This window comes from Anolis carolinensis, chromosome 2 (genome assembly GCF_035594765.1).
Source record: "Anolis carolinensis isolate JA03-04 chromosome 2, rAnoCar3.1.pri, whole genome shotgun sequence".
Classification (NCBI taxonomy): domain Eukaryota; kingdom Metazoa; phylum Chordata; class Lepidosauria; order Squamata; family Dactyloidae; genus Anolis; species Anolis carolinensis.
In genome coordinates this window covers 9520508-9533323 of record NC_085842.1, presented here as the reverse complement: position 1 = coordinate 9533323, position 12816 = coordinate 9520508, and the positions used below count along the sequence as shown (strand labels likewise).

The 12816-nt window shown below is 43.1% G+C and overlaps 2 protein-coding genes across 3 annotated transcripts in view; both read right to left on the bottom strand.

The window, feature by feature from the left end:
* The window catches only part of LOC107983763 (zinc finger protein 239-like), a 284070-nt gene extending 271380 nt beyond the window's left edge, over positions 1-12690 (bottom strand). Inside the window, exons 1-2 of one of the 2 annotated variants that reach the window (XM_062973092.1) lie at positions 12471-12690; positions 10157-10274 (exon numbers count right to left, since the gene is read on the bottom strand). The gene's annotated coding sequence lies outside the window, so the exon portion shown is untranslated. Of the gene's footprint in view, positions 1-4878; positions 4983-10156; positions 11504-12470 lie in introns of those variants that run through there. The other variant, XR_010003730.1, reaches the window with a different exon arrangement.
* On the bottom strand, positions 1143-4799 carry LOC134296946 (zinc finger protein OZF-like; the record flags this gene model as incomplete). Its single annotated transcript, XM_062973139.1, has 1 exon — positions 1143-4799. A coding segment is annotated over one exon (1407 nt), but the record flags the coding sequence as incomplete, so codon positions are not given.
* Positions 12691-12816: the final 126 nt, after the last annotated feature.

Genomic DNA, 12816 nt, shown 5'->3' with positions numbered 1-12816 from the left:
GCAGGAACAGATTTTTTGCAATTGGTAAATAAAGTTTTTTTATATGAACTATAAAATTGCGCAATAAATCTTAGGAAAGGGCAAACGCCCGGCAATTTAGCAAACAAACAGGGTGGATTGTGTTCTCCCACTGTACCAAATTTGATCAGTATAGCTGAAAAAATGAGTGCAGGAGAGCCCCCTAACTCCCCCCCCCCTTGGGCTGTTTTTGGGGCACTGCGCATGCGCGTCCGCCATTAACGAATTAATTTTGAAAATAATGAATTTTCGTTAATTTCGAAAAAAAATTGGGGCGAAATTCGGAAATGACCTCAGAAACGAATCGCCACCCCCCCTCTACTTTTGAAACGAGTTTAGAATCAAATTTTTCGTGGATCGCTCAAGCATACAATCTACAATACATTAACATTTGGCATCTACTGTTATTTTCACGCTTATACAGATTTCTTACCCTCACCACTGTGTTCCCTCCCCCAAGTCACTTTTTTTATTTATCATCTGTCCAAAATTCCTTTTCATTCCCTCTTGAGGAGGTAATTCTGTCTTTCTTTTTGAATCCTCTTCCAATACATTTTCTCCAGACATCATCACAACCACTTTGTTTCTAAATCCCTCTCCACGTCAACCTATCATTTCTTCCCAGTTTCCATACTTCCTTATACCATTCTTCTATTTCTATATTTATTTCCCCTTTCCAATTCCTTGCTATAAGCAGTCTTGCAATTGTTAATGAGTTTGTTATCGCATCTTTGTCCTCTTTTTCCAACTGTTTATTATTATATAATGAGAATAAAGCCATGCTAAGACTGCTTTCTATTTGAATGTTCATTGTGTCTTCTATCTCTCTTAATACTTTTCCCCAGAAATTATTTATATATTGACACAGCCACCACATATGTATGTATGTTCCTGATTCTTGGCATCCTCTCCAGCAATTGTTTGAGTAGTTTTTATTTATATTTCCTATTCTTATGGGTGTGAGGTACCATTTCCATATCAACTAAATAATAATTTTCTTTAACACATATGGATATATTTTTCAAGTGTCTTTGTCCCCATAATTGTAACCCCTCTGTTTCATTTATTTTCATTCCTATATCTTCTTTCCAAATCTTCTTGAAGGTGTTATTCTTTACTTTTGCTTTGTTTTTTTCAATTAATATTTTAGAAATTTTACTGGATATTCCTTTCAAATTTTTATGTTCCTAATCTTTTCTTTCTTCATTCCAACCTTTGGCCCATCCCCTATTTTATCTAAGTTTTTCCCCTTAATTTTTTTATCCATAATATATATTTTTTATTTTTTGGAAATGTCTTTTCCATTATAATTGGGGTTATTATTGAGCCATCTGTTATTAACTTTCTCCTGTATTTGTTCCATATTTCTAATGCATTACTCAACATTGGGTTCCCAGTTTACCTTATTTTTTTTCTCATAAACTATTTTAAAACATATTCCGAATTTCTTCTTCCACTTTTCCTGAATCCATTATTAACTATTCTACATCCTCCTTTTCATCATTCCTTGTATAACCAATCTCAGTCTGTTTGCTTTATATTTTTTCATATGAGGAAGCGCTAATCCTTCTTCTTTTTGAGATCTGTTCTGTAACTTGTTTCGTCAATTTCTTTGACTGCCATTACAGTATTTATCATTTGTCCAAATGAGTCTCCTTTGGGGTGGAGAAAGGTGGGGTAGAAATGTTGCAAAGAAATAATGTATTCAACTCTTCCTTTTCATCCTTTTATTCTACTTCCCATTCCAAATTAATTTATAATCTCACTTATTATCTGCCATGCTACACAATCAAAGAATTAAATATATCGAATGCTAGTATCCCCACTTTTAACTTCCTCTCTTGAGACACACATATTTTGTTTAATACTCTTCCTATCAAACGTGACATTTGTCTTCCTTTTACAAACCCAGATTGATCTTTTCATATATACTTGTACATGAATTTATTCATTCTATTGGCTATTATAACTGATAAAAACTTTGCATCCTGATTAACTAATGATGTGGGCCTGTAAGACTTTGGGTCTGTTAAATCTTTTCATATTAATATTATGAATGACTTCCTCCACGATTCTGGTATTTTCTCCACAATCATTATTCCAATATACAATTCTAATATTGTTGCAGTCAGTATTTCTCTAATACTTTTGTAATATTCTGTTCCCAATCCCTCCAGACCTGGAGCTTTCCTGGCTTTATTTTTGTCCCCTTAATAGGCTGTTCTGATAATTCTTAATATAAATTACAATTTTGGCATTTTTAAAGAAAGGACTACATAAGAAACATTAACGATTCAAGGACACATAACCTACATAAAAATAAGAAAACTAATAGAAAAACAAATTTACAAAACTCTTGCTCTATGCTGATTTTTATCTCGATTTACTCACTTTAAATAATAGAATCATTGAATCCCAGAGTTGGAAGAGACCTCATGGGCCATCCAGTCCAATCCCCTGCCAAGAAGCAGGAAATCGCATTCAAAGCACCCCCGACAGATGGTCATCCAGCCTCTGCCTCAAAGCCTCCAAAGAAGGAGCCTCCACCACAGTCCGGGGCAGAGAGAGAGTTCCACTGCCGAACAGCCCTTCTCACCGTGAGGAAGTTCTTTCTGATGTTCAGGTGGAATCTTCTTTCCTGTAGTTTGAAGCCATTGTTCCATTGCGTCCTAGTCTCCAGGGCAGCAGAAAACAAGCTTGCTCCCTCCTCCCTATGACTTCACGTATTTGTACATGGCTATTATGTCTCCTCTCAGCCTATTCTTCTGCAGGCTAAACATGCCCAGCTCTTTAAGCCGCTCCCCATAGGGCTTGTTCTCCAGACCCTTGATCATTTTAGTCACCCTCCTCTGGACACCTTCCAGCTTTTCAACGTCTCCTTTCAATTGCAGTGCCCAGAATTAGACACAGTGTGATTCCAGGTAAAGTGGTCTGACCAAGGCAGAATAGAGGGGTGCCATGACTTCCCTGGATCTAGACACTCTGCCCCTATTTATGCAGGCCAAAATCCCATAAGGAGGAGGGAGAAAGCTTGTTGTCTGCTGCTCTGCAAACTAGGATGCAGAATAATGGCTTCAAACTACAGGAAAGGGGATTCCACCTGAACATAAGGAAGAAGTTCCTCATTGTGAGAGCAGTTCAGCTGTGGAAACTTCTTTGGAGGCTTTTAAGCAGAGGCTGGATGGCCATCTGTCCGGGGTGCTTTGAATGCAATTTCCTGCTTCTTGGCAGGGGGTTGGACTAGATGGCCCATGAGGTCTCTTCCAACTCTATGGTTATATGATTTCTTCCCCTTCCACTTCCTGTTCATGTCTCTTTTGAGTCATAGTCGTTAGAAGTTCTTTGGACAACCATTCTGCTTCTTTGCACTTGTCCTATTTATGTGGCTTCTCTCCTGTGTGAATCTTTTGATGGGTACGAAGATTCAAACTGTTACTGAAGTTCTTTCCACATTCCATGCATGTATGTGGCTTCTCTCCTGTGTGCATCCTTTGATGGGTGCGTAGATTTCCACTCTGACTGAAGCTCTTTCCACATTCCATGCATTTATGTGGCATCTCCCCTGTGTGAGTCCTTTGATGGATGCGTAGATTTCCACTCTTACTGAATGTCTTTCCACATTCCATGCATTTATGTGGCTTCTCCCCTGTGTGGATCCTTTGATGGGTGCGTAGATCTCCACTCTGACTGAAGCTCTTTCCACATTCCATGCATTTATGTGGCTTCTCTCCTGTGTGGATCCTTTGATGGGTGCGTAGATCTCCACTCCGACTGAAGCTCTTTCCACATTCCATGCATTTATGTGGCTTCTCTCCTATGTGCATCCTTTGATGGATACGCAGATGTCCACTCTTACTGAAGCTCTTTCCACATTCCATGCATGTATGTGGCTTCTCCCTTGTGTGGGTCCTCTGATGGGTGTATAGATTTCCACTCTGACTGAAGCTCTTTCCACATTCCACGCATTTATGTGGCTTCTCCCCTGTGTGGATCCTTTGATGGGTGCGTAGATCTCCACTCTGACTGAAGCTCTTTCCACATTCCATGCATTTATGTGGCTTCTCTCCTATGTGCATCCTTTGATGGATATGCAGATGTCCACTCTGACTGAAGCTCTTTCCACATTCCATGCATGTATGTGGCTTCTCCCCTGTGTGAGTCCTTTGATGGATACGCAGATGTCCACTCTGACTGAAGCTCTTTCCACATTCCATGCATGTATGTGGCTTCTCTCCTGTGTGCATCCTTTGATGGATACGCAGATGTCCACTCTTACTGAAGCTCTTTCCACATTCCATGCATGTATGTGGCTTCTCCCCTGAGTGAGTCCTTTGATGGGTGCGTAGATTTCCACTCTGATTGAAGCTCTTTCCACATTCCACGCATGTATGTGGCTTCTCCCTTGTGTGGGTCCTCTGATGAGTGTGTAGATTTCCACTCTCACTGAAGCTCTTTCCACATTCCATGCATGTATGTGGTTTCTCCCCTGTGTGGATCCTTTGATGGATACACAGATGTCCACTCTGACTGAAGCTCTTTCCACATTCCACACATTTATATGGCTTCTCTCCTGAGTGAGTTCGTTGATGTTTAGCAAGAGAACTTCTCTCAATGAAACATTTCCCACAGTCCTTACAATTATGTCGTTTCTCCCGTGTGTGATTTTGACAATGAATTTTCCATTTTTTAACATTTATTATTCTAATATTATGCCTGAAATTCACAGATATGGACTCCTGAATAGGACATTTCCTCTTCCTAGTCTCTGTATTGCTGTAGCCTTATTTTCTCTTTACCAACCCCTCTTTTTACAGCACAATCCTCCCTTTCCTTACATTCAAAGGTATGTAGCTTGAAATATAATTTCTCCAATTTATTTCTTGTTCTTGTTAATCCTGCGTACTTTCATTTCAGACGTAAGACAAAGGGCAATGTTTTCTTCATAAGGTTCATTTAGAGGTTACCTGGGAGACGAATGAGAAGAAAATCTTATCAGGAGCAGAGTACAGAAAGATCTCATTGAACATGAAGAACAATAGCCTAGTGCTGTAGCAATCACAGGGGAAGAGGGGAGAAAGACTGGCCCAACTGGTAAGAGCCCGTTGCCTGCTGAGAAGCACTTTAACACTTGCCCAACAAAGAACAATCCCTGCAAAGGGGATAGCGGCCTAAGATCCTGTGTCTAATCCAACCTTGGTAAAGGGAGGCCTCTAATAATATGGTCAACACGGAAAGGGGCTAACGATGCAAAGCATTTCCTACCTAGATCCCGCTTCTTCACATCTCCACTCAAAACCTGAGTGGCCATCTGTATGGACAGACTATCCCAAGTGATCAGTCTTGGGAGAAAAATACTTCCTCCAACTTGGGGGAGAGATATTTTCCTGATCCTCTCTTTCCCTGCAGCGTGATCCCTGCCCCACGTTTCTAAAGCAAGGCGCCTGGAGACACTGAGCGCACATTAGGCCACAAAGTTCCTTGACATCTTGCATTCTTACAAAACCTATACCACAAAGGTATGTAACTTCAGCCAGAGCCAAGGCACTCAGCCTAGCAGCAGTACATGAGAGAAGGCGGTATAGAGGAGACAGATGGACAGACCCCCAGGGTGAGTGGGAATCCTGCTGCCCTCCAGATCCTTCTGCACTCCAACAGCACCCTTGGGTGGGAGACATCATGATTCCTGCCCAGTTCTGCTCAGTTCAGTCCATTTTAGAAAGGACATTGGCAAACTGCAGCAGATTCATAGAAAGGCAACAAGGACAGGAAGACATTACATTGTAAATGAAGGAAAAATAAAGGCAAAAGTTTGCTTTTGCACAGGAGACAATGTTGTGGCTCGAACTAAAATTATGTGCTAAAGATGATGCTTCTGACCGTCATCTGGGTAGTACCAGGTATAGCTTGTGCCACCAGATGACTGCAACTAGGCCGACCACCTGCTCCCTCGATCCGTGTCCCTCCTGGCTAGTAAGATTTTGCCTGGAGGGATTACGTGAACCTCTGTTGAATATAATAAACAGATGACACAGCCGGACTTGTTCCCTTCCAGTCCGGCTTCCGTAGGGGGCACGGGACGGAGACTGTGCTAGTTGCCATCACAGATCAGCTTCGCTGCCAAAGGGATCAAGGCGGATCAGCGCTGCTTGTGTTATTGGATCTCACAGCAGCATTTGATACGGTCGATCACAATCTATTGACCCACCGCCTAGCCATGACGGGGGTTAGGGGGATACCCCTTAAATGGGTGTCCTCCTTCCTCCAGAATCAGGGACAGCGGGTGGTGAGGGGAGGGATGGTTTCCGAGAGGTCTCCGCTAACTTGTGGGGTCCACAGGAAGCTATTCTCTCTCCTCTATTATTTAACATCTATATGCGACCGCTTGCCTGACTGGTGCGGAGCTTTGGGCTCGAGTGCCACCAGTACGCTGATGACACTCAGCTCATTCTGAGGATGGAGGGCCGGTCGGACTCCATACCCGACAGTTTCCATCAGTGCCTTGTGGCGGTTACTGGATGGTTGCGTGCCAGCAGGTTGAGGGTGAATCCAGCGAAGACAGAGATCCTTTGGCTGGGCCGTCCGGGTGGGGGGGAGATGCAGCTGCCTACCCTGGATGGCGAGACACTGCGTCCGTCATCTTCTGTAAAAAGTCTTGGGGTTTTATTGGACCTTCTGCTCACAATGGAGGCCCAGGTCTCTGCTGTGAGCAGATCTGCGTTTTTCCATCTACGTCAGGCTAGGCGACTGGCTCCCTACCTTTCTAGGAACGACCTGGCTACGGTGATCCAGGCGACGGTCACCTTGAGGCTCGGCTACTGTAACGCCCTCTACATTGGCCTTCCTCTGTCAGTGATCCGGAAACTGAAGCTGGTGCAAAATGCGGCAGCTCGTCTTCTCACCGAGGTGCCGGCGAGGTGGTGTATCACCCCAATTCTACAACAGCTGCACTGGCTACCGATTGAGTACCGGACTACTTTCAAGATACTGGTACTAACCTTTAAGGCCTTACATGGTTTGGGGCCGGCGTACCTGAGGGCCCGCTTATCCCCCTACCAACCCCAGATATTACTTCGGTCCAAAGACCAAAATTTGCTTGAAGTCCCTAATATACGGACTTATCATTTGTCTTCTACTAGGCAGAGAGCCTTCTCAATTGTAGCCTTGCTCTTCCGACAAGCATTCAATGGGTGAAAAACTCGGGGCTATGTCTGTTTTTATTGTTGTTTTTATTGTTGTTATTGTTAATTTAAAGCTAAGTGTATTGTTTTAATCTATTTCTGTAAACCGCTCCGAGCCAAACTGGGAGTAGCGGTATACAAGTCTAATAAAATAAATAAATAAATAAATAAAATGGTCCCCAATTAACCAGAGAATTTGTTGATCACATTCACAAGGACTGCCAAAGGGGTTCCTAAGACCATCAGAAATATGTGTTTCTGATGGTCTTTGACAACACCTCTGACATCCCCCTCGTGACCTACCCAGGGGTCCCGACCCCCTGGTTGAGAAACATTGATTTACACTGTTCCCCTATTGCATATGAAATCTGTTATAGACAAAGACGAAGAGATAACTCTGAAAACAGAAAAGGAAGAAAGAGGAGAAACAAGAATGAATGGGGAAGCTCAAATTTTGAAATAGAAGATAAAGTGAAGTTCTTCTTGTGACGAAATAGGTACAGTCCCAATGCAATCGTGATTTGTAATGTTCTGGATTAGAGAGAAAAGAGAAAGGAAATAAGGAAGATTTTTCAGTGAGACCTTGAATTGAACAGATGTCAAAACATCTTCCTGAAGCATTGCCAAATAGAGGAGCGTGTTTAGAAAAGACATTTATTTGAAAACTTATCACAATATGATATCTATTGGATAAAAGTGGTTACATAACAAATCCAATGTTCAGTTGAAACCTCCTAAAATGGAGAAAGGAAAACAACATAATAAGATATTGGATAAACATATAGAAGTTATGAAACCAGTGGAAATTTTGAATGGATTAATCGATAGTGCCAACAATAAGCTGGATCAAATGACTACCATCATGAAGAATTCTCTAGTGGCCCCCAAAGAAGGACAATTGAAACTGGAAAAGTTTCTGAAAGTTTCCGGGCCAAATTAAATGTGCAGGTTATTACCTATAAAGCCTTAAACCGTTCAGGACCTGCCTATCTACGTGATCGCATCCTCTCCTATGAACCAACGCGAATCATAGAATCATAGAATAGTAGAGTTGGAAGAGACCTCATGGGCCATCCAGTCCAACCCCCCGCTAAGAAGCAGGAAATCTCATTCAAAGCACCCCGACAGATGGCCATCCAACCTCTGCTTACAAGCCTCCAAAGAAGGAGCCTCCACCACAGTCCGGGGACCCCCTAAGGTCATCCGGGGAGGCGCTCCTCTCGCCCCCGCCTTTGTCTCAAATGCGCCTGGTGGGGACGAGGGAGGGAGAGGGCCTTCTCGGCAGTGGCCCCCCGGCTCTGGAACTCTCTCCCTAAGGAGATCAGGTTACCGCCTTCCCTGCCCATTTTCCGCCGGGAATTGAAAACATGGTTGTTCCAGAGCGCATTTGAATGAATAGGCCCAATAGAGCTGTCATCAGAATACTTCTTTATGTTTTAAAAGCATATGGCACTTTATCGCTGTTACTTATTTCCATTAAACAGCACTTTTATGAAACCTGTCCCCGCTGGTTTGCTTTTAATTACTCTGATTTTATCTGCTTGGATTTTAATGTATTGTCCATATTTTATTTTGTGTATCGTTGGAATGTTTTAAGTTTCTGTCAAATATGTTGTGTTGTTGTTTCGGGCTTGTTCCTGTTGTGAGCCACCCCGAGTCCCTTCGGGGAGATGGGGCGGGATATAAAAATAAAGTTGTTTATTATTATTATTATAGCTGGAACAAGAGAAGCCTCCAATTAAGTTGGGAGATACCACAGAAGAGATCTGGGGCCAGAAGAAGAGGCCAAACCAAATCTCTTCAAAAAGAGTTGGAATATACAAGGAGGACAGGTTGTTCAGACCTCTGAAGCAAATGCTGAATGCTGCACAGGAAACAAAGGCCAAGAAAGAGACCACAATGCCTTTAAACAAGAATGAGCGAGATTATATTCTTGAATGGTGAAAGCAGGACGTAGTGAAAGCAGATATTAAAGAAAGGAGAAGTCCAAAAAACTATGAGTAGTTGCAACTAAAAACGCTGATCGGAAGATAAAAAAAGAAAAAATGGGCTGAACAAGAGATCAAGAAGAATGAGATTTTAAAATGTGGTGCTTTACCAGATGATTGTTTTATATCTGTTTTAAATAGTATGGACAAACCCCTCATGTAAGAGACATTAGTTCATAGAAAGGCTGTGTAGCGGGAAAGGGGGGTGAATGATAACGGTATCTATTAATTCGTGTACGTATAACACTAACTTACTAACAAACAGATTTGACTAATAATCTTCTAAAATTCATTTGGTAATAAATACAACGAAACCACAGTTTTCTTTAAAAAGGAGCAAGTTGCCAGGAACAATCAAGAAGAACTTAAGAAATGCCATTTCCTAATGGATTCCATCACAAAAACATGGGAAAAGTTTCTCAAACCCAAAAACTTGGTTTCTGCGGGAGGGACATCCTGCTGTAGCACATTTTGCTCTGGTTTTTCAATAAATTCCTCATCACCAGGTCTCAACCAATTCAATTCTCACTCCTTTGTGGCAGCCACAAAACCAAGTTTCCGGAGTAGAGCAACTCCTTTCCAAGTAAGGAATGCACAATAAAACAGGAAACAATACTTTCAAACCAGGAGCAGAACATTTTTCAAATTTTGTTATATTGTCATTTACCTTGTGTCACTTGTTACATCGTGTCATCTTTTAACTTGTTAATTGGAATTGGAATGTGTTCAGTCTATTTCAATTTTAAATAGCCACAGCTCACCTGCCCACCAAGCAGGACGAAAGCAGAAATGTGAGTAGATAAATAGGTACTGCTTTCAGTGGGGAGGTAATAAAGATGCCCTTAAGGACACTGATCGGGAAGAAGCTCCTCAACATGGAAGATGAAGTGACAGCCCCCCCCCTCCCCCCATGTCCAGTGTTGAGCACAGCCTCCAAGATGCCGTAAATAAGATGGGAAAAGTTGTTTTTACCTGTGTCTGCGTTGTCTGTCCTTGTTAATTGTAGAATCAGGCACTGAATGTTTGCCGTATGCGTGTTCTGTAAGCCGCTCTGAGTCCCCTTCGGGGCGAGAAGGGCGGGGTATAAATACTGAAAAGAAAAGACAAGCAATTGAACCAAGATCAAATACAAGAAGATGACCAAAGAAGAAAGAGAGGACGATGAGGTTTAAAAATAATGGACAATAATATAGAAGACAGATCAACTTTTGGGGGGATTCTTTTTAGTAGTTTAAGCAATGGATGTCAAGATAAGAGAGATTAAAAACTGGGAGTAATGCAGTAACACGTGGAGTATTTGAGAAAGTACGAAGCAGTGATCCAAGGCGGATTTATCCTTACGGACTCGTTTGCTCAGGGCTGATGGTTTTGTTCTGGTCCAGCCTGGTCTACAACTTTATCAATAGGAATTTTGCACAAAGCTTTCCAATTACCGATAGAAGGCTAATTGGCCAGTAATTGGAAGGATCGGGAGGGTCACCTTTTCTGTAGATTGGAACTATAATGGCAAATTGCCAGTGGTTTGGTAGGATGCCCGTGTTGTTAATGATGGTGAAGACTGCCACCAAGAAGAGGGTCCACCACTCAGGATCCGATGTCAAAATCTCCGGGATAATTAACTCCGATCCAAGTACTTTTCCATTTTTTAGACCAACGATCAGGTCTGCTCCTTCACTACTGAAACAGGGGGCCAGTCGGTCAATTCAGGAGAATCTATCGCTTTTTTTTCGTGTCAGGAGCAACCCGAGTTGCTTCCGGAGTGAGAGAATTGGCCGTCTGCAAGGACGTTGCCCAGGGGACGTTGCCCGGATGTTTTGATGTTTTACCATCCTTGTGGGAGGGAAGCTTCTCTCATGTCCCCACATGGAGCTGGAGCTGAGAGAGGGAGCTCACCCGCGCTCTCCCCGGGTGGGATCTGAACCTGGCAGCCTTCAGGTCAGCAGCCCAACCTTCAAGCCCGGAGGCTTTTATCCCCTAGGCCACCGGAGGCTCCAAAATCTCTCCCTGAGCTCTGGGTTTCTAACTCATCCGCCCGAAAGAGGTTGGAAAAAATGACTATATCCGTTTGAGGGAGAGACTTATTTATTTACTACATTTATATGCCGCTCTTCTCACCTCGAAGGGGACTCAGAGCGGCTTACAATTCAAATGTACATACAATATATTATTAGCATAGCACAATATAAGCCATTAAATTACTATATTGTACTATATAATTTTATGGTAATCTTATTAGTAATATTACATTTAATATATAATATATAATTAATATTATATTATATTATTAATTAGTATAATATTGTATTACATTATAATATTATCATCAATATTACAAGTACGTACAATATATTGTATATTTATAAATTATTGTATATTATATATATGTATATAAAATTAGCACAGCATGTTGCTATGGCACAGGAGACAAGATGGAACTGCCTCCCTGGCTCTTCCCGTTGCTCTAAATTTACATCATTATCCAACATTCTGGATTATCCAACGCATTTTTGTCGTCAATGTTTTCAATACATCGTGATATTTTGGTGCTAAATTCGTAAAATACAGTAATTACTACATAGCATTACTGCGTATTGAACTACTTTTTCTGTCAAATTTGTTGTCTAACATGATGTTTTGGTGCTTCATTTGTAAAATCATAACCTCATTTGATGTTTAATAGGCTTTTCCTTAGTGCCTCCTTATTATCCAACATATTCGCTTATCCAACATTCTGCCGGCCCGTTTCTGTTGGATAAGTGAGACTCTGCTGTATATCCGTTTGAGGGAGAGACGTATTTACATCCTTGAGGGCGGCTGACAACAAGGGCACCATCTGACGCCTTGAATGCCTATAAAAACAAAGCCACATTGAATTGAAGACTGAGGGTGAAGGTTGGGCTTGAACTGCTCTGTCCATTGGCCAAGAACCAAAACTGCTCGTGGTTGTTTGTTGGGATATTTATACCCCGCTTGATCTCCCCAAAAGGGACTCAAAGCAGCTTGGCATGAAAGCCTCAGGATACCATTGAAAATGCGTAACAAGACAAACATGAAAACAGCCTTCTTCAGGGGCAGCCCCACCAAGAGCGCGTCACAGTCTTCTGGATGGGGGGGAGGGGGAGGGAGAGGACGCATGCGCAGAGGAGAGAGCAGGCCGCAGAGTCCCTGGACAGACAGACAGACAGACAGGCAGGCAGGCAGGCAGGCCGCTCCCTCCCAAAGGGAGGGAGGGAGGGAGGGAGGCCTGAGGGCAGAGGGGGAGCCCCCCATCCCTCCCCCCACTCACCTCCTCTCTCTCTCTCTCTCTCTCTCTCTCTCTCTCTCTCTCTCTCTCTCTCTCTCCTTCCTTCTTTCCTTCCTTCCTTCTGACAGGAAAGAGCGCCGCCCGGCCCCTCCCCCCCAGTCTTCCCGCCTCTCGCTGCACTTCCGCCCTCAAGAAACATGGCGGCCGCGGGCAGGAGACCCACAGAGGGGCGGGGCCCGAGACGGAGAGACAGAAGCGGACAGACACGCCCCTTCTTTCATTTCCTCTCAACGCCCAGCGTCCGCCAATGAGAATCCGCCTTCCTCTCTGGCGTCATCGGTCTCCGGGCAGGAACGCCCCCGCCCCGCCCCCCCCTCCGTCCTTCTGC